Source organism: Ursus arctos, unplaced genomic scaffold (assembly GCF_023065955.2).
Source record: "Ursus arctos isolate Adak ecotype North America unplaced genomic scaffold, UrsArc2.0 scaffold_7, whole genome shotgun sequence".
Taxonomy (NCBI): domain Eukaryota; kingdom Metazoa; phylum Chordata; class Mammalia; order Carnivora; family Ursidae; genus Ursus; species Ursus arctos.
The window spans coordinates 74235077-74257909 of NW_026623089.1; the positions used below are offsets into that span (position 1 = coordinate 74235077).

The 22833-nt window shown below is 38.5% G+C and overlaps 1 protein-coding gene across 1 annotated transcript in view; it reads left to right on the forward strand.

The window, feature by feature from the left end:
• Positions 1-22833, forward strand: part of PCDH15 (protocadherin related 15) — a 1631248-nt gene that overhangs the window by 1158606 nt on the left and 449809 nt on the right. Inside the window, exons 8-10 of the mRNA XM_057308638.1 lie at positions 1835-1954; positions 8204-8314; positions 21352-21522. Of these exons, the coding sequence (XP_057164621.1) occupies positions 1835-1954; positions 8204-8314; positions 21352-21522 (402 nt within the window). The remainder of the gene's footprint in view (positions 1-1834; positions 1955-8203; positions 8315-21351; positions 21523-22833) is intronic.

Below are 22833 nucleotides of genomic sequence, written 5' to 3' on the forward strand. Positions count from 1 at the left end.
TAGAAGTCTTAGCAGTCTTTCAGTGACCTCACGTTTTCACCCAGGGTCCCCATCCATGGTGTCGTGGTGTTCTCATATGTGCTATTCAGACCATCTCCTCTCTCTTTGTGTTCTCTTTGACCTGCTGGAAGTCAAAGTTTGCCCTTTGGACCTGCCTGCCAGGAAGGCTGACTTTGTAAATACCCGCTACTTTGTATCGATGGCTTGTTTCTTTCATCATAATTGTACCTTTTTTTCCTAGATCAGGAGTTGCGAAGTACTGTGGTTGCTGTACCTCATGCATGTATTTTGTTTGGCCCATTTAATTCAGTTTAATTCTCTAAAATCTTTGGCCAACTTTAGAACTAAGGCATTTCTTGTAAAATTAGAATATTAGAAGACTATATTCCATGATAGCAAGAATTTGCTTTATAGAATATATGTGCTTCCTAGTTTGCCCCCGAGCACATCGGGCTCACTTCACTCATTTACTCATTATGTGGTGGATCCTTGTAGAGACTTGAATTTGTACCCACTGAAAACAGGAATAAATAAGACAACTTCTTTTCTTTTTCAATCTCTGAAACTATTTCTCCATGAAAGAATCCCATTTAAAAACTAACAAAACATATCTCTAAAAATAAGGAAAAAAAAATGAAAAGCCGCTGCTCCATAGAGGCAGAGAGATTATGTTTATTGACAAAACTTTTTTTTTTTTTAAAGATTTTATTTATTTATTTGACAGAGATAGAGACAGCCAACGAGAGAGGGAACACAAGCAGGGGGAGTGGGAGAGGAAAAAGCAGGCTCATAGCGGAGGAGCCTGATGTGGGGCTCGATCCCATAACGCCGGGATAACGCCAGGATCACGCCCTGAGCCGAAGGCAGACGCTTAACCGCTGTGCCACCCAGGCGCCCCTGACAAAACTTATTTATTCATGATTTCAATGCAGTGATTAAGGAAGAAAGGTACAAAATGCAAGCACAACAAAAGGATCCCTTATTCTGATGTGGATAGAGAATGCTTTGTTGGGGATGATTTAGGAGAAGGTGATACTAATTAAGTGGAAATGTAACTAATAAGGAGGATTCCAGCTAAAGCTTGAGGACTAGAGGCTCTGGATGTAGGAAGACACGGTGCACAGAATGACCTGCAGGTCAGAGAAAATAACAGTGATTCTCTGGTGGAGAGCAACAGTGAATGAAGCTAGATACGCAGGCCAAATGCCAAATCATGGTCTTGTATGCCATATTAAGCTTTGTTGTTGTTTGAATCCCAAGGGAAAAGATCTGGCCATCTTGCCAACAACCTCCACTCAATGGCTTTCTGAGAGTGCAGAAACTCCGAGCTCTCTCCCTCCCCTGATACGCAGAGCACTGCTGTCCCCTTCCTCAGACTTCCACTGGCACATCACGTCATTGATCTCTCCGACATGGTTTTTGATTTTAAAATAAAGATGCTAACTTCCCCATAAAATTTAAATTCTAGCTTGTCGATAACTTAATGCATCAAGGTTTTTTTTTTTTTTTTTTTTTTTTAAGGAGGGACAACAGATGCATTCTCTCCACAGGGGCTAACATGCTAATGGTCATAAATTGGTCCAAATGTGCTTCACACTGAATTAGGGCCTTCTATTTTTTACCCAAAGCAAGGACCGTGATGTTGGAAATTTCAGCTTTTACAAGAACTCCTATGGAAGCTTTGCAAGTGTTCTTTAGAAACGTGTCAGGTCTGTGGCCGTGGGCAGCTGCCTGCTCTCCTTTGTGTAACAAAAGGCTGGGCTTGTGCTAGAAAACTTCTGTTATGCTGTTGATGGAATGAGGATTGACAGTTTTTATTTTATTTTATTTTCAGCTCACTCCAGTTGGCACCACGATATTTACAGGATTTTCAGGAGACAATGGAGCTACAGACATAGATGATGGACCAAATGGACAGATAGAATATGTTGTCCAATATAATCCAGATGATCCGGTATGTCAGTACCTACTTGCAATGTGACATCACTATGAGGAATAAAAATAGTGCCTACTCCAGCTGATCCTTACTATATTATCTTATTACTTAGCTCCTCAAACTACGTTAGTAGTCATTATGCTGTTAAAAATTATCTCAAAATTATAGTCTTTTAACTAGTTGTTATACTTTTAAAAAGCACTTTTAAAAACCTTTTGCTGGGTTTTGTAGGTAAAAATTTGAAATTATTTATAGGTACAATATGCCATTTTCACCACATTCCCACTGTGCTTGTGGACCCTTCAGCATTCTAAGTAAATCAGCAGAGATGGTGTGACCAATGGGATGCATATGTTTTATGTATCATGCCAAGTAATACCACACTGCCATCGTCTACCAGTGAAGCCTAAGGCAGAGAAGAGAGTAAAGCCTTTAGATGTAGACTTCTTTTTTTTTTAAAGATTTTATTTATTTATTTGAAGGGGGGGGAGCGAGCATGAGCAGAAGGAGAGGGAGAAGTAGACTCTCCGCTGAGCAGGGAGCCCAGTGTGGGACTTGAGCCCAGGACCCCAAGATTATGACCTGAGCTGAAAGCGGACACTTCACCAACTGAGCCACTCAAGCACCCCATTTTTTTGTTTTAGCTTATTTATTTCTAATTAGACCATAAGATATCTACACTGTTTTTTAGGCCGTGAAATTATTACTTCCAGTATGTTACATTCCCTATCACACTGATAAGATCAAAATGGTTTTGTTGTATCCTGAGTGAGAAGCCCTGCATGCCACCCTTCTCTTCCTCTTTCCCCCAGAAAGCTCCTCAGGGTGCCATGGGTTCCCCAAAGCATCATTTTAAAATCACTTCTTAAATGAATTTTCTAAATGAATGCTTGTTCTGTATGTTTAATATAAGGAAAATAGAAAGTGGTAAAGCTAATATTGTGTGTTTACATTTAAATTATGTATTTGTTATATAAACTTTAAGCGAAGAAACAAAAGCACTGAGTTTGCAGAGACTAAGAATGGCCAATAGGACCTACCTCTCACATGCGGTGTGAGAACTAAGTGAATCGTGGACATTCTCATCTTCTTCGGATGGATCAGTTCGTGGGTGGAAGAGAAACGGGCTCACAGGGGTGGCTGGCCAGTGTGCATGGGGCCTCTGAGCCTCAGACTCAGGACTCTTTCCAGAGCAGACAGGCTGCACTCTTTCTCCCCTGTGTTCTAATAACACAGCTCAGTATTTATGGTAAAAGTTTCAAAACATTCAGAGAACAAAAATGAGAAAGAAAAAGAAAAGCTCCTGGGCATAGCAGATATTTTGGTTTGTTTTATGTGTCTTTTCCCCTAAGATGTCTGTCTCCATGTGCTTGTAGGTAGATGCAGTGGAAAAAAAAAAAAAAAAAAAGACAGGGAAGTAAGAGGATGTGACAGAAAAAGACCATAAATAGGAAGGGTTGCACAAGAAATTAAGTGGAAAAAAATCAAAGAAGGAGCAGAAGACAAAAGGACAAGAGAAACACTTTTCCTTAAAAGCAGAAACAGAGCTGACTGCACATTTCATTTCTAGACTGTTTGTCTTCCTTACTACTTATGTTTTTAAAAGAATTAATTGTACGTGTGCACCATGTTTCTAGTTTACATTTTGTGAAGGTCATTTCCTAATTTTTACTCTTTAAGCTGTAAAAATGAAACTTCCAGCAAGCATAGGACAGCTGGGCCATGTATTTTAGGGAAATATTTATTGCATTGCACTAAAAATCAACCTCTCCAAGGTTTAGATGTAGTGTGAGATAAAGCTGCATTACTTAGGAATGATCTTTTAGACGTTCTGGGAGGCTGGAATTCCTTGTCACCTGTGCAGTAATGCGTTCTGAAGGCTTCCCCCTTTCAGGGACTTGTAGACTTGGCATGAAACATAATATGTACCTTTTACCGCCTATAGATTGGATGAGCCAATTGGCCATATGCAGTGTCCAAATTACAGAAAAAGAAAAATGGACTCTAGCAAGCCAGCACTACTCTGGAATAAATCAAGACATTCTCTGGGCATGGGCTTAATTCAATGAGGCAAAAGAATAAGACACTATGAGAGCACTTAACTTGGGGTTTATTGGGGGAGAAAGCATGAGCCCAGCCATATCCTTACAGAGAGAACGCATCTTTACCCATCATGAAAATTTAACGTAAACCTCAGTTACCTACTGAGGTTTGTACCTCCCACTGTTCAATTGCTCATAACTGCTTCTGTTAGTAGTGCCATAATATTCATCTACTGATTTCTTAATTTCAAAACAAAACTGTATGGATGACAAACATATTTAACCTGAAAATGTGGCCACGTCTGGCATTTGTAGCCACAATTATGGTTTCTTTCAAATGAGTCCCACAGTGTATGGAATAGAAAAATTGTAGAGTGGTCTGTCCACTTAAAAATCTCAGGATTTCTTGTTTGTTTTCCAACTGATGCTACATTATTCATTAACAGAAATCACAAATTAATTACCTCAAGTTTCATTTCACTCACAGACATTTTGTTTGGCCACAAATTAATTTAAAGAACTTATTTTTATTTATTTACTTGAGAGAGAGAGAGCACGAGCAGGAGGGGTAGAGGGAGAGGGAGAGAGAATCCAAAACAGACTCCACACTGAGCACAGAGCCCAACTCGGGGATCAATCCCAGGACTCCGAGATCATGACCTGAGCCAAAATCAACAGTCAGACACTTAACTAACTGAGCCACCCAGGCACCTGTGGCCACAAATTAATTTAAATCATTTTTGAGCCAATATCTAAAATCATGAAATTTCACATTCAGATTAGATTTCCCTTCTCTCTAAAGAAATAGAAATATGACAGCTCGGGTCCTGATTTCCAAATAAACCTGTCCAGTGTGTCCAGTGGTCTTTTTTCTTTTTTTTTTTTTTTCAGCTGGTATAATCCTCAGGTCTAAATTTTCCACATTTTTAGAGTTTGCCTATCTTTGCTGAGTTTTCCTGTGATCTCACTTGCAGTGAGCATATTATTTACATCTCTGAGCACAGACAGAGTTCAAATAGCTGCTCTAAAATCCTCCTCTGCTTTTCCTAACATTGGTCTTCCCTGATTTTCTCTCCTGAAAAGGAATCCCGTTGCCTGGTTCATCATGGGTCCAGTTGTTTTGAACTCCCTCCTGGATGTTGTGAAGGTTATGTTGTGGAGAGACTCTTATTTCTGTTATATTCCTCTGAGAAGATTTTTCCATGTGTTTGTTTTTAATGTACCAGACAACATTGTTGACTTACGTTAAAAACTCTTGGGTGCACCTTACATTGAAAACCGGGGATGTACTGTATGGTGACTAACATAATATAATAAAAAATCATTATTACAAAAAAAAAAAAAAAACAAAACAAAAAACAAAAACTCTTGGGTGCAGCTCAAATCTCAATTCCGTATACTTTCTTAGTGCACCTGTTCTAATCTGCCTCATGCAGGTGTGCTCTAGAGGTCACTTACGGAGTCGGACACAGCTTACATGTGGCATTTGTTCTCTCTCTTCCTTTCTCCTTTCTAAGGCCCCTTCTCACCTTCCATCAGCATTGGTTGTCTCAAAAATCTATCCCCTGACTCTCCAGGCCAGATCGACTTTCTATCAGAATTTTGACTGCCCCTCGAGGTGCTAGGTACTGTAAAACAGCAAGCTCACCCATTTCATCTCTTCTTTCAAGTGTGCGATATCTCCCAGAGTATGTCTGCTTTGGTTCTCTCTCTAAGGATGTCTGGTATTCTTTTTTTTTTTTTTTTTTTTTTGTTTGTTTGTTTTTTCATTTTGTCCAGAGTTTATAGATGTTGTTTGTGGAAAGACCAAGTCGAGTAAGAGATCATCAACCATATAGAAGCAGAACAGTTAATTCCCAATCAGTTCCTTTCTTCAGTATATCTTTAGAAGACTAGTAGCCATACTTCTTTTTCCTTCTGAACCATTCTGGGCAGCAGCAACAATGATATAATCGTTTTGAAGTTTTAACAACAACAGAAGAACATCATTCATTTCATCGATGGCTGTGGATCTGCAGTGACGAGCTATCAGCTCGTTAGCCACTGGTACTAGTTTCTATCCAGAAACACTGACATTTCAAATCTATATCAGGCTGTTTTCTCTCTAAGGAAAGGAGAATTGGAGAAACTATTGAAAAGTTGTCTATTCATCTCTGTATTTTAAAGAAGAGGGTAATTTTCCAATAACATATATGAGTATATCCTCATGTCTCTGTATTCCAAAATATCAGAGAAGTAAAATATACTATCACTTGAAATTATTATTTTGAAGACTCAGCAACTGTAGCAGTTATTGATTACCATTACTGTATGCCACCACTGATCCTTGAGACAAGTTTCAGGGGTTAGTGTGATGTGTTAGTTATCTATTACCATATAACAAACCACCACAAATTTAGTGTCTTAACACACACTGATTTTTGCAGCTTCTGTGACTTAGAGAGTCTAAACTCAGCTTGGCTCTCACAAGGTTGCAATGTGGGTGTTGACCAGATTAGGTTCCCTGTGGAGGCTCCACTAAGGAAGAATTTTCCTTCCAGCTAAACTGAGAGTCCTGTCACAATTCATTTCTTTATGATTTTAAGATAGAAGGCATTGGCTTCTTGCTGACTGTTGGCTAGAAGTTGCTCCCAGCTCTGAGAGACCACACTGAGTTCCTTTGCTGTATACCCCTGAGTTCTGCAAGGAGAGTGTCTAGACCCAGTCTAGACCACACTGAGTTCCTTTGCTGTATACCTCTGAGTACTGCAAGGAGAGTGTCTAGACCCAGTCTGTTTGCAAGATGGAGTCCATGACACAATGCAGCACAAGAGTGACAGTTCATTACCTATGCTGTATCCTATTGGTTAGAAGCAAGTCACAGCCCCTCCCACACTCAAGGGGGGGTTTTATACAAAGACATGAGATGTCTATCAGGAAGTGAGGATAGACAGGGCTCCCTCAGGAATCTGTCACACCTGCTATTATGTTCAACGTTACTGTCATCATTTTCGAATGTCATATAAACAGATCTACTGTGAAAAGTATTTTTTTAGTAAACTTACACAAAACAGAGGGGATGGAGTTTCTATTCTGGTCTTAATACAGGGTAAATCAAAGATGGTCACTTGTACTATCAGCATCTTTGTTCCGCTACCTGTATTTTCTTTATGATGTGGATGAACGTTTATACTAGATGTGGAACAGAGAAGAATCAGGCATTTGTACTATCCAAAATCATTAAATTTTAATTACCAATGTTGCAAACTCATCACTAAAACAAAGCACTTTTATTTAGCCCATGAGCAAAATCAGAATAGTTAAAATCGAGCTTTCTTTTTTTTCTTCTCTTTCCTTTTTTTTTTCCCTTCTCTTTTCTTTTGCCATCATTTTCATTGAATTTTATCTAAAATAAATAAAGAATGAGTTTAGGGATGAATAGCTGCTGAACTGATTGACTACATTTAAAGCAAAGGCATTTGTGCTGGTTTCCAAAATGTTCTGGTTATTCCTCTCGAGAAATACCAGGAGTGCCCTTTTTTTTTTTTTTTTTTTTTTTTGGTTGAAAGAGTGACCTGCTCTGGGTAATGACGTGAACTCACAGAACCAAGTACAAGACACCATCGCCCTCCTCCTCCCATTTCCCTCCCCTCTACCAATGTTGTAAAAGAATATTATATAGAAATCATAAACTGCAATGTTTGAACTCTTTGGTGATACAACAAATGGTGGTAGCAGAGAAGATTTCCAGGTACCTGAACTTTGATTTAGAAGTATCCCAGGGCTATTGATGGGGAACCCTAAAATATATGAAAAACGGCCACAAGAAACAAGTTTCCTGGTTATTATCAAATGACCCTGGTGAAACCCATTGATCATCATGCAAAGTTTTTTAAAAATGTTGAGAATATTGGGACACCTGGATAACTCAATCAGTTCAGTGTCAGACTCTTGGTTTCAGCTCAGGTTATGATCTCTGGGTCCTGGGATGGAGCCCAGAGCTGGTTCTGTCTGCTGGAGATTCTCTCTCTCTTGCATGCGCACGCTCTCTCTCTCTCTCTCTCTCATAAATAAATACATCTTTAAAAAATGATGAGAGTATGAAATCTGAAGCTTACAGGCAATATTCTATTTTCAGATTATATGCATGTTCTCTGTAACTCTCAAAGGACTAAGTTGCAACACTGCATTCTCCAATTCATCTTATATTCGAAGGAGTTGATTCTGTATCTTTCCCTATTTGCAGATGTCCAATGACACCTTCGAAATTCCCCTCATGTTGACTGGAAACGTAGTGTTAAGGAAGAGGCTCAACTATGAAGATAAGACTCGGTACTTTGTCATCATCCAAGCTAATGTGAGTATTCAATTTCCCTAGCTTCCCTCTGGGCAACGTATGAAGTAAAGAACTTGCCAAAAATGTGTAAGTGCTCTCAGAGTCCTTGGTGTAATTTATGGCCTCAAAGGGTAGGCTGCCCACAGCATAATTTATATATTATAATCTTCTCGATGGGGAATGGGATGGAATGGGACAGGAAGATTGTTTCTACTCACTATTTCCTTCCCTCTGAATCACTCGTGCCCACTCTTCAATAATTTGCCTTCAGCTCACACTGAAGTGTTTCTCAGTGTGATACACGGAACGTCAACAGCAGAATCACCTTGGGTGTATAGTAAACATGCAGATTCCTGGACCCAACCTCAGACCCTCTGAATAAAAATTTCAAAGGGTAGAAATGGAACACCTGCATTTTTATTAACTCCCCAGGGGGATTCCAGAGTACACTAAAGGAAGGGAAAAACTGTCCAGTTGGCAATCTTCTCCCCCATGGCTGCCATTTCTTGAATAGTTGCTCAGTAGGTGTCAGCTACTATGACCATAACCAGGATGTGTGCACAGCATGAACAGAACATCGGAAAAATTGTTGCTTACATAACATGGACATTTATTATTATTTTAATAAAACCCCTAGATTCATGTAGATCAAGGGTTGGTTTGACAGCTCAAGTATATCACCAAGAACTCAGGTTATTTCTCTCCTTATGTTGTGCCCCTTTCCTGAAATTTGGTTATTTTTTCCAATGCCTTGTTTGTCAGGTGCTAGTGAATACCACAGCCTTAGACATCACAGCTGCAAAGTCTGAGGGTAAGCAAGTGGAAAGGGGCAAAACTAGGACTCCTATTATGTTTGTTTATTCCTCCTTCTTATTGCAAGGAAACTCTTCCCAGGACCTTTCCCAACCAACTTCCTCTTCCAGCCTGGGATCCCAAGAGGCAGCATAGAGAAAGGAGGTTGAGGAAGACTGTATGTAGCAAAGGGGAATGAGGTAATCACCTCTGGATTACACCAAGTTCTGTGCATCTCCTGAAGCTGGACGCACTGATAATGCTGGGGGCGGGGGTGAGCGTGGGGAGAAGAAGGAAGAGGAGAAAATGAAGAGTCTGTTAACAAGAAGAATGGGGCTAATATTTCAGCAAACAGCTGATAGGGCTGGCTACAGATAGCTTCCAATATTGACAAAGGTCCAGAGCAAGTGACAGGATCATGTTCTGAAAAGGTTATTAGACTCTGAAGGCAGCCTGTGCCTATAAGGACTCCTGAGCTCATTGTCATCCTATTCATAGAGCAGAACAGAAAGACAGCAGAGAGGGGCGAAAGGAAAGCATCCTCCATCAGCTCTTCTGAACAAGTTTATATGTAACAAGCTGTCACTCAGTGGCATTTTTGTCCTAAAGATATTTTGCCAGAAAGGGGGGGATATTTTGTCTGTGTATATATACATTTAAATATATAATTTATATCTATATATTTATATTGTTTTATATATTTATAATATATAAATATATTTACTTATATAAATATATTTATTTTTATATAACATATATATACACACATTTATCTGTTATATATACTAGGTAGATAGTAGATATAGACATATAGAAATCTAATTTTTGAAGCCAAATTTCTAGTTTTACATTCAAAATTTTCCAGTTTGTTGTTTTTCAATTCAGTGCCTTGACACCAAGGGGCAGAGGCTAATGTAGAAACAGCAGATATAAGAAAAAGTAAAATCTACCGGGGAGAACCTCTCAGAGCTCCTCAAAACCCTGAAATCTTTCTTTTTAAATATTATTTCCATACAAGTGAAAATGAGAAGAAAAAAAATACAGTTTCCCTTGCCTGACTCAGAACCTCTAACAAAATGTAAGGAAAAGTAAGATTGCTCTGGAATGTGTTTGAAAACTAGTTTTTATTCTGCTATTTACAATGAGGTATCTGTTTTTAAAGAAACTCAAGCTAAAACATCTGAATTGCTACTTAATTTAAAATATTTATAAAGACACCTGGAACAATTTGTATGCAGTTTGCTAGACTGCCCATTAGTGAGGGAGGGAATGTTAAATTTTTAGCATTTCAGGGATAAAATTATGAAATAGAAGGATATGCACGAAACATCAAAAGGAAGGCACAGAATTGGCAAGAAATTAAAGAAAAGGTTAATTTATCTGTAAAAATTTTTATTATAAACTTAAGTTACACAGTATAAAATGTGAATGTGAAATATAAGAGATGAAAACTTTTTAGTGTTTTTAAAAACTTTCAGAGCTATATCCTTTTAATGGTTTTAGAATATACCAAAATTAGGGTGCATTTTAATTTATCCAACTATACTTTCTATTTTTTGTTTTGTTTTGTTTTTTTGGCGCGGGAGGGGGTGATATCTACCCTCATGACTCCTGTGAGAGGCAGTGAGTGCAATATTGTGGCAAAAGCATGAATTCTAGAACTACATTGCCTGGATTTAAATGCCAGTGCTGCTGTTGACTAGTTGTGTGACTTTGGGCATATGCTGCACATTAGTTTCCTACCTAGTAAAATGAGGATATTAATAAAACACACCACATAGAGTTCTTGTGAAGATTAGCAAGTTAGCAACCACAAATATACTTAAGACGAATGCTTGGAATATATTCTCATATCATTACAGTATTCTATAAACTACTTACGTACTGACACTTGAGTGTTCAAAAATGGGTAATTTAGGGGCACCTGGGTGGTTCAGTTGGTTAAGTATCAGACTCTTGATTTTGGCTCAGGTCATGATCTCAGGATCCTGGGATGGAGCCCTGCATTTGGCTCCTTGCTCAGTGTGGAGTCTGCTTAAGATTCTCTCTCTCTCTCCCTCTGACCCTACCCCATTGCTCACACACACTCTGTCTCTCAAATAAATAAATAAAATCTTTTAAAAAATTGATAATTTAAAAATGGAATTACTGTAAGAAAAAATCATGCATATGTATGTATATATAGACATATATTTTTAATCTTAGTAAATAGCACCATATTATTTCCCAAAGTGTTAACAGCATATCACTCCTCCACAAATGGTAAAGAATTCGTCATTGCCTCTACATCTTAGTCACATAATTTACTTAAAACCGTGGGTTGTTAGAACTGAAGCAGACTCATCTTGCTTGGGGACTGATTGTGGGTCTCTTCCCAGCTCCGAGTTCAGGGACCTCACCTTTGTGGCCATGGTGGTAGATCCTAGAATATGGAAAGTGACAAATGATACAATCAGAGCTGCTTCTCTCAGAGAGATGGTCGTTAAACATTGACTGCTTCGTATATGCCAACATCTATGTCGGGGAACAAGAATCCCTGTCCTCTCAAAGGTCCTTCTAGCTGGACTAAGGATCAAATTGACATGAGACAGATTCACAGAAGAAAATCAAATGTAATAGGTGAACCTGTGGGGAATCTACATAGACATAGGAATTACAAAGAGAGTCAGACAGGATGAGGTCTCTGTGTCATCCAGAACTAGGGAGAAGGGTGTGGGGGTCTGGGGCTTCAGAGGAAAGGGATACACATCCCCCAGCAAGAGAAGCATATGTCTGATAATTAGATGTTTGTCCTACCATACAGGTGGGTCACTCAGATAGCATTTATCTCCGTTAATAACCTTTGTTCTGGGAAAGACCCCAATTTAGATTCTTCTATGTGGTTAAGGGAAGGACGAAATTTATCTTGAACCCACACAGTCTCAGGTGACTTCAGCTCACAATAAGCCGAAGTTGTACATTTAAGGGGGGGCTGTCCTGAACCCCTTCATCTATATAATTTATATTGTTATGTTTACATGGAATCATGAAGTCCATAGATTGTTATATGTTTCTAATTATATTGTTATATTCTTTGGGGTTTTTTATTACTATTTGTCAATGGTGTGTGAATCAATGCACAGCGTAGATCATGTACATTAAAAACCTACATTATGCTCTTGGAGTCATAAAGAGACTTGAAATATGAGCGATCAATTTTGATTTTAAAGTAGATGGTATCTAAGAGGGTAGAGGTCTGATGATAAATTACTGAAAGTACTCAATTTGAATCTGGCTTTTCTTGTGGTACAAAGATTTGATTGATATGCAAAGGAAACTATTCAAATTTCATGTAATTAGGAAGTTTCTTTTTATCTATGTGGACATGTTGTTACTCTTAAATAAGCCAGGAGAGTTTGGGTTAGCATAAATAAGAAAACTTGTCGCTTGTTTTATTGAGAATATTTGCAACATTATTACCCGCAGTTTATTTTAAATATGAATATGCAATGAGGGAATGATTAATTCTAGAAAACAGAAGGAAAAGAAATCTAAAAAAGAAAGTTCAGAGTTATACAAAGATCAGTGGGTTTTCTTTCTATTGAAATTTCCAATATAGTCTGTACCACAAACTCCAATTTTGATATATTACCTTAAATCACAAAGGAATCAAACTCATCTCTTTATACATATATATTATTCAAAACCAGCTCTCTTTTGTATTAGCATTATCCTAAGGGAAATACTAAGGATTCTTAGGTACTCAAGAGCTCTTGATTAATTGTCAGAAGGAAAAAGTTTACATTTAATTTAGAATCATAGCCAGAGTAATTTCTGTTACCTTATCAATAACAGTACAAATTTAATATTTTCTCAAATATCAAAAACCCTAGAATAGGGACACTAATTGTCTTTCATAATAAGATATGATAATTCCTAAAAATACTATTTTTTTCTTATCTCTGTCTTTCCTTTTAATACTACGAATATTCAAAACATTATGTAAACATTATAATTATATGGGTTTGGATGTAAAAAAAAATCATTTTGTACACTTTTGGATATCAACTTATGTAAACAACTTTTCAAAACTAGCCCCCACTCTGACTTTCCCTCACCTCTAGTTTCTACTGATTATGGAGTAAGTGCTGAATTGTACACCCCTGTTTTCAGCTCTGCGAATTTCCTGGGTGTATTCTTGGGGAATAGGAGTGAAATAGGAAGACGATGCTTGGTGATTAACAAATACAAAATGTTCCGGTCCTAAAGACATGTAAACATGTGGAGATGCAAAATAGCATGCTATTCTATCTACAAGTATGCATAAAAATTAAGGAAAATTAGGTAAGCATCTCTAACAAACAAAAAAACACTTTGAAGAAAAAGAAAAACTCATTTCTAAAATGGTTTAGACCTACACAATCTTGTTGCTTCTTTTTTCTCGTTTGCATAAAGGAATCTAACAGAATCAAGTTACTCTAGGATAAGTTTTAAATTTTCAGTCAGTGATATTCCATCTATCATCGGTGGACAGAAGCAAGACAAATACCTCCCTGGTCTTCACTAACTGAGTCAGGGTCAGGAGACGCAGGCCAACTCTATGTAGCATTTTTTTTCTTTCTATACTGCAAATACCTGATAAGGTAATGAGAGAGTCTTTAATGTATGTATCTATGAGTCAGTCTAGTAGGTGCTTCTAGCCATTTTTTTTTAAGCTACAAACCACTTGAATACCAAGTACGTAAATGTTGGACATCTCTATTCTGAGGTTCCTATGGCTCAACAAGAAATCAGAAGATCAGCATGTCTGTTCCACACTCACTTTAAAACTGAGATTCGTGTAATTTCATAGTATTTGGTAGAGTCCACATCATTCCTGGCCCCACTCCAAACAACAAATATTTAACTTAATACGCTTCTAAATAGAGAGCAGATACTGAGTGAATTAGAAATTAGCATTCATCTCATTTGATCAAAGAATAGTGGGCAATTAAGCTATTTTACAGTAAGAAAGCCTTTTGATTGGGATAAAAGGATTGAAGTCTTATCATCTGACAGAGGTGTTTTATTGCCTTAACATTGTCATAGTTTAAAATAATTTGCAATTTTATAAAAAAATGTGCTTGGTAAGAAGTGTGGATTATGACAATGAATTAGTTATCTCTGAGCTCTTTCTAAAACTAAATATCTTTGAAGTTCTCCGTGCTTAAAAAGAAATCAGTTCTTCCGAATTGCAGTGTATTGATGAAAATTTCTACTTATTTAGTAAATAATTCATTCAAAGACAGCAGGTGTCTCTGCTATGCCGGCATATGTTACAATATGATTCCAAAGAGTTGCACATTATGTTGCCATCATCCGGGGCCAGAGGATTGGAGGCTTTGAATAAAGAGGCTAAGGATTCAGGGACCAAGTCAGTGCAGGGAGCCCAAAATGGGGCTCGATCCCAGGACTCTGGGACATGACCTGAGCCGAAGGCAGACGCTTAACCAACTGAGCCACCCAGGCACCCCTTTCCTGAATATTTCTTATGACTTTCTTGATTCTATGTTGAAGATATGTGTATGCTTTTAAATTCCTCCATTTCAGCCTTGATGCTGGATTATTCTTTGTATCACCTGCAATTCCTTGCACAGCTGAACTCACAATAGTTAATGACTTGTTTTTACGGTATCTAATTAAAGTTTCATGTAAGTTAATGTTTAATGTTAGCAAATGTGTAAATGACATGTGAAAGAGTAATGACACTGAGAAAATACAAATTAAACAGTCAAACTTGAATAACTTTTAAAAGAGATATATTCTTTCTTGCCAGTTACATCCATAATTTTTAAATCAATGAAATATTGTCTTATTTTTAAATGTTTAAAACTTAAAAATCTTAATTTCATAAAGGAAATAAGAGAAATGAGGAATGAAAATGGGAGGAAGGGAGGAAGGAATTTTTTGGGATGATAGTTCTTAATATGTTTTGGATTCTCACATAGCAATGAATGGAAATATAGACTTCAGGATATCACATAAAACATTCATGCACATAATTATGTTTTATTTATACCACTCCCAATTTAGAATGTTATTTCTTTTATCTAGAACAGTCTTGAGCAGTAACATTTTACTAGAAAGAGGAGAAGGTTCTTTTCATTTCAGTTTTTATCTGAATTGCCAGGGGCTATGTTTTAGATGAATTTTTTAGATCAAATTTGGTTCTAAACTGGGAGAAGTACTAAAGCCTTCCATGGGCTTACACGTGTGCAGTGTGCAGGAGACCTGCTTCCATATTTCTCCTTACATTTTATAATACGTTTTTAAGTGCAAATCATGGGGAGACTCCACACCTGTAGAGAGGCTGCTGGTATTTCTCAGTGCTACCTGCCTGTTGATGGAAGTAAAGAGGAGCAGGATGTATCACCCCAAAATATACCTTCCTGGCATAAGGATTATTTTAGGCTGATTAGGTTTTCAAAATGGCAGACAACAGAGGAGCTCTGAAAACCATGTAGAAACACTTCTCTCTTGGAAGATCAGTTTGCTCTTACACGAGAAGTCTCCACTTGCAAGGGTGTCCCTCTCCCACCAGGAAGATGAGAATGACTGGATCTGGACAAGCTCCCATCAGTGGGGAAGGTCTGGACGTACACCTGCAAGACAGCGACTCCCGTGTTTACTGTGCTTTGCCTGAAAACCTGGCACTCCCCCACCCCCCATGTCTTATTTAGTCTTTAACTGGAATTGGTATTTAAGGTGATAGCTTTGGTCATTTGGCGGAGTTACTCAGTTTTCCTGGTATCTGTGTGTATACAGTAGGTGCACATATCAGTAAACTGCTTGGGGTTTTTCCCTGCTAATGTGTTCTCTATTATATGAGGTCTCAGCCAAGAAGCTAGAAGGGTGGAGAGAAAATTATTTTTCTTCTCTGACAATAGCTTCTTTGTATTTTTTTCCAAGTAATTTTTATAGATCATTACAAAACTTTATTTTATAGATCAACACTTTATAAGCAGTTATCTTTTCTCAATATTATAACTGAACCCATGTGAATTGGCTCCTTGGTGAGTCAAAAGCTGCACCACGTGAGTGGTTGCACAAAGAACACTTTATTTGCAGCAAGCAAGGAGATTACAAGGAATGACTTCCGAAGCTGTGACTCCTGAATGGATGGGCCCCATTCATTCAGGGTTAGGATGAATATTTAGATAGGGGAGCCTCGTCATCCTATGTAGAGCATGGGGGCATGGGGTCACGTATGCGTCTTAAGGAAACCTGCCCATATTGTGCAAATGAGGCTCATGTCCTTCCTTGGGTGGACGTTTTAGTATTATAATGAGGTTAATGTGGTCATCAGTCATTCTAGAGATCATGCCGTGGTCCATCTGCACAGCCACAAGTTGGGGATTAAGCTCAACTGGTCAGGGTGGTCTCGGCCAGCTCTAGGTCTTGTCAGGACAGTTGCTCATGTGAGGTGTGGTTTCCAGTTTCCATTTGTCTGAGTAAAGAAATAAGCTGGAGAGAAGAGTTCAAGGGAAAATGCACCACAAAGGTTGGTGAGTACAAGCAGGTGGACAGTCAAAGTGAGGTCCTGGGGTCTAGCTGGTGACAATATGAGATAGAAGTCTACATTAAGTATTTTGGGAATGAAACCTGCACCCACCCTCATGCGCTCGTACCTATATTATGGAGTAGTGAAGCAGAGAACAGTGAGATTTGCTGCCGACAGACTGAAAGAAAGAGTTTGGATAAATACTCCACTCTGTTTACTACAGTGACTTGCTGATGGTATATGAGGGGTAAGGTTGTGTGGTATGCAAGTGTAGAAATGCTGCTTCTGAGTATTAAAATATTTTTGCCACATCTATACTAATTAAAACATGTTATTTACCTAATACTTTTTTATAAATTCAGGTTGATTTGGTCTTTTGAAAAAACTTCATCCTAAGTAATCATAATTTTAAAATGATAGGTTTGATAAGCCAGTTGTGGTTTTTAAAATTTAAAATAAATTCATGAATTTATTCCAAATTAAGATTTTTCAACAAAATTGGTGGTTGCCAGAGGGGAGAAGAGTGGGGAATGGGCAAATGGGTGAAGGGGAGTGGGAGATACCAGTTTCTAGTTATGGAATTAATAACCCATGGAAATAAAAGACACAGCATAGGGAATATCGTCAATGATATTGTAATAGCGCTGTGTGATGACAGATGGTAGCTACACTCATAGTGAGCACAGCATAGCATTATGTGTTGAATCACTATATTGTACATCTGAAACGAATACGACATCGTGTGTCAACTATGCTTCAGTGAAAAAAAAAGTTTTCTATATGTACTCAAAACTCATACATGTAAACAATATAGTTTTAAAAGCTAACTTGTGAACCACCAAAATTATCTCACATGTCATTTGCTGCTCCTACTGTACTTTCAACTGTTTCGAATATAATGAAGAGACAAAGAAAATTTACAACAATTAAAGGACTTCGTAAAAATCTCTATATCCTATAAGTTCAGCCAATCATAATTATTACTCCAATCTTGTAGTAATTAATCTCAATTATATTTTCCCCTTTTTTGAGAAAGGGAAATTATATTTTCCTCCATACTCTTGGATATACTAATTGGGGACTTGCAGATTGCACTGACAAAAGCAGAAATAACAGGACAAAATCTTTCACATGTGTATGGGTCAAGCAGGAGTGGCTCCCTGAACTGCTAAGGACCAGGGTGTGCAACATACCTTTCTGGGGGAGCAGGGAGAAGAGGTTTCTGTGGAAACACATGGGCTTCTAATGAGAATGAGCAGGAGATAAGGACTTTGTGATAATGTATGTTCATGTAGGAACTACTGTTTGCTAGTTGGGTTTGTTTGTTTTCTCAATGGCCGTAACCATTCATGGCAGCCTCGTTTCCAGAAGTTTCTGGTTTTTAGTGAGATAAAAGAAGATGTCTTTTTGTATATGTTCAATCTCAAATATCTTTAAAATAGTCTTTGTATCAACTTCGCGACCCTTAGTGGTCTTCACACCGTGGAAATTTAAACATTTCCCCCCCCACAATTTGACCACAGTCTATCTTATAATGGTTATAAACACTAAAGCAGTTGGAGTCACAGAGTTATTATATTCCTGAACAATTGCCTAGGCAAAATTCCACCAACAGAGATTTTTCTGCCTTCTGAGATTTTACCCTAGAAACCTTCCTTACAACCTTTCTTGAGCAACCAGATTGGGAAAGAACATAACTGAAATTCAGACTTGTACACAAAGCTTGAGAGAGATTTTTTTAAAATGTTTTTTTATTATATTATGTTAGTCACCATACAGTACATCCCTGGTTTCCGACGTAAAGCTCGATGCTTCATTAGTTGCGTATAACACCCAGTGCACCATGCAACACGTGCCCTCCTCACTACCCATCACTCTGAGAAACAAACTGAGGGCTTCAGAGGGGAGGGGGGGTGGGGGAATGGGATGGACTGGTGATGGGTAGAGAGAGATGTTTTTAACTGGTAAGCAAATATTGATGTCTGGTAGATGTCACACAGGAAAACACTAAGCAACATAAAATATCAGTCCATTAGGATATCACTTTTTTTTTTAAAGATTTTATTTATTTATTTGACAGAGAGAGAGACAGCCAGCGAGAGAGGGAACACAAGCAGGGGGAGTGGGAGAGGAAAAAGCAGGCTCCCAGCGGAGGAGCCTGATGTGGGGCTCGATCCCAGAAGGCTGGGATCACACCCTGAGCCAAAGGCAGACGCTTAACGACTGAGCCACCCAGGCGCCCCAGGATACCACTTTTTTTAACATACAGTGTAATGTTACTTTCAGATGTACAATGTAGTAACTCAGCACTTCTGTACGTCACCTCGTGCTCATCACAAGTGTCCTCCTGAATCCCCATCACCTGTTTCACCCACCCCCTCATCCAATATAACTGAGTATATTACTTCAACACGAATCAGTGAGGTCAATGCACATACCATAAAATTGGCCGTTGTGAAGTCAACATTTCAGTAGCATTTGGCAATTGACACTGTTGTGCATCTGCCACCTTTATCCATTTCCCAAATATTTCATCCCAAAAAGAAGCCTCACACCTCTTTAGCAGTCCTTCCTCAGAGAGCACTCCTGCTCTCTCGGCCCCCTGCAGCCACCACTCTGTTGAAGTTGTACAGAATAGAATTTTAAGGAGACAGAAAAAATAAAAGTTTTCAAAATAACTACATACTATGAAAGTAAAGACACTCTAGATTCTACCATAATGAATGACAAACCACCACCACCATTCTCACGTGGATGTTCTGGACAGAGAGGACTTGGGTCCGATGTGTCTTCCTTGTGTCTTCCTGGTGAACTCTCTTTAGATAAATTTAATTAGTGTAAATGAAATGTGATGAAATCACTTCCACCCTTGAACGGGGGCTGCACATAGTGTTTTTTTTCCCCTAAAGAAATGAAAAGGGAAAAAAGAGAGAGTAAACCGACAATGGAGAAATGTAATGAACACAACCTCAACCAGGTGATCAAGGTTAGCATAAAAGATGAGTCGTGTTAATAATGTAATGTGATGACATGACCCTGGACCTCTACGGTCTTCCTCCCAAAAATGCATCACCCCCGTCTGATCTTGAGAAAAACATCAATGTCCCCAGTGAAGAACTTTCTACAAAACGCCTGACCAGTACTCAACATTGTCAAGGTAATCAAAAACAAGGGAAGTTGGAGAAATTTTCAGAGCCAAAAGGAGCCTGAGAAGACATGATGGCTACCTATAGGCAGAGTCCCGGATGGGATCCTGGGATGGAAAATGCACGTCAGAAACTAACAACGTCTCAGAAGTAGGGATTGTAGTTATCCTCAAAGCTAAAAGTACACCTGGCCAAGCTGAGTAAGGAAGACTTTGCTCTTTCAATAAGAAGGACACGGAATGCAGTCTGAACTCAAGTTGGCTGAAAGAAGACCTAGAGCGTTGCTAAGAGCCAAGATGGAAGTTCTCATCAAAAGAAAAAAAATTTTTTTTTTTTCCCCTGTGTCTATATGAGATGACTGACATTAACTAAAACTATTGTAAAATCCTTTCACGTATATGTATGTCAAATCATTACATTGCACACCCTAAACTCATGCAGTGCTCTGTCAATTATATCTCCATAATTGGGGAAAACAAAACAAGAAAAAAAAAAAAAAAACAGAATCCCTGTTCTCTTGATAATAGAATGTTTCGTGGAAAAGAGAGGAAGTTGAATAGATAATTGTCATTATTGCTACAAGAGCGCTCTTCCTAGAAATTGTAGCTTTTGAGTCCCAAAGAATGAAGAAGCAAAATAAAACAATTATCATCTAGAAACCTAGGTTATTTCAATGACAACAGGGCACTCCCTGAAGACCAGGAATGCCAGTCTCAAAATACTTGATAACAGAAAAGGCTTCCATGAGCCATTAAACATTTCTCTGTTAAAGGTGCAGCAGACCTGGCAGGTTTTCTTCTCTTTCCTGTTTTCTCCCTTCGTTTTACTTTTCTGAGGATTAGGGGGGTTTTGTTTGTTTGTTCTTGTTTGTTTTTAGAAATAACCAAAATTTATGTAAAGTTTTTCTTTAAAAAAAAAGATTATTTTATTTATTTGAGAGGGAGAGAGAGTGCACACAAGTGGAGGAGGGGCAGAGGGAGAGGGAGAAGCAGACTCCCCACTGAACAGGAAGCCTGATGTGGGGCTCAGTCCCAGGACCCCGGGATCATGACCTGAGCCGAAGGCAGACGCCTAACCAACTGAGCCACCAAGGCACCCCTAAAATTTGTCTACATTGCTTGAAACATCATCAAAAATGAAAGACAGAGCTGGGGTCGGGGTGGGGTAGAGGAATCAAGAGCCCACTGTGTTTGCTAATTGGCCTTCTTGAAGGAAAAGTGAAATTGTGTTGTACTTGAAGGATGGGAGATAGTGTCACAGCTTGGAGGAAGCCTCCTATGCATGTTAGACTCCTGCCCTCCCACAGAGACTGGGAGGTGGGGCTCCGTCTTCTTTGGTGATTGCATTTCAAAGGGATGGCTCCCACGTCCTTGAGCAGGAGTGCTGGATCATAAAACTGGCAGAAGTTCGAGCTGCAGGAAGATTGCCAGCTCAAAGGGCAGAGAAAGTATGTACAGTTGCAAGTTTTCTAAAGTAAATGCCCCAAGAGAAGTCAAGGCCTGTAATCGGGAAGAAACCTGTCTACAGTCTAGTCAAGCTGAAGGGAATGTTGGGTCCATCTCATTGTTTTTTGTGTTTCTTTTTTTTCCCCTCTTTCACAGGACCGTGCACAAAATCTGAATGAGCGGCGAACCACCACCACCACCCTCACGGTGGACATTCTGGACGGAGATGACTTGGGTCCCATGTTTCTTCCTTGTGTCCTGGTGCCAAATACGCGTGATTGTCGCCCGCTCACCTACCAAGCCGCCATCCCTGAATTGAGAACTCCGGTAAATGTGCTTGCATTCTTTCCCCTTCACTTATACCTCTTTAACCTCAGTGAGATCCTGTTCTAGTAGTTTGCGGATGTATTAGGTGGGAAGAGCAAACTTCACTCTATGGGTATTACAAGGTATTTATGTCTAAAATCATTTTCAGAGAGTATGGCAAAGTTTGGTCCCCATGCATTACTGCATCATTGACAAAGTCCCAAGTGTGTCGGGAAGCAACCATTCATTTGACACTGATTATTTTATTTTATTTTTCCACCCATAAATCATAACCGAGTTCAGTTGCCAACCTATTCTAGGAAACTCCAAGAAATAACTTCAGCATTTCCTTAAATTCACCAAATAAACAAACATACAGTCCTAAGTCAGAAGACACACGGGTCAACAGGGTGTTTGTCAGCCTCTTAGAGTCCTACAGTGTTATTGGAGATTGCACTTGGCTGTTTGGAGGTCGAAGTTAATGAATCCTGAATGCAAATATCTATCCTTAAAGATGTATTTTAAAGAAGCAGAAAGGTAAGGCACGAATGTGTACCTGGTATGCTTGATTCTGCCTCTGTTTTGTTTTTGTTTCTACCTCTTTTTAAAAATTCTAATAGAATTCTAATTTGCTGTCAACCTGGAGTTTACACCTTGGACCTGGCTGGGTCATAAATATTTATGCCTAAGAATAAAAATTATAAGGAAAATATAAACTAGAATATTAATTTCTCTCTTAAAAGTAAAAAAAAAAAAGAAAGAAAGAATTATACTTCTCTTTTAAAGAAGCCAAATTCCTAGGGGGTGAATGTCTTTTCATTTCCTCTGGAAAGCATTCAGCTTTCTGGGTTAGTAACATGGCTCATGATGTCAGAATTTGTTGCAAGGTGTTTGATTTTTTTTTTTTCTCAAACCTGTAAGAACTGTAGTTTGAGGTATCCTCTCTGTATTTGAGATGTTTAAAGTATAAAAAAAGAAATTCCTTCTCCTAAGTGTAAATGACATTGCATTCTAGGCACTGCTAAGGGTTCTTATCCAAAGTTCTTATTCAGTCTTACTTTAAGAGTCAGTAAATCTTAAATAGTTGAGATTCACTGTTGTGACTTCCAGCATAAATACATACTGGTCTAGTTGGCTTATGCGGAGGAAAAAAGTTGGAGGAAAAAAAAGAATAAATGTTACGATGTGCATTTAATGAAGAAAATAATTGAATTTTCATCTCAGTGGAGTCATTTTGAAGACAAAAAGGCTAATGTAGAAATTGTGTGGACAAATAGTTGTAGATCACCTAAAGTTATATGTCACCACAGGATTTTGTGGAATATTCCGGTA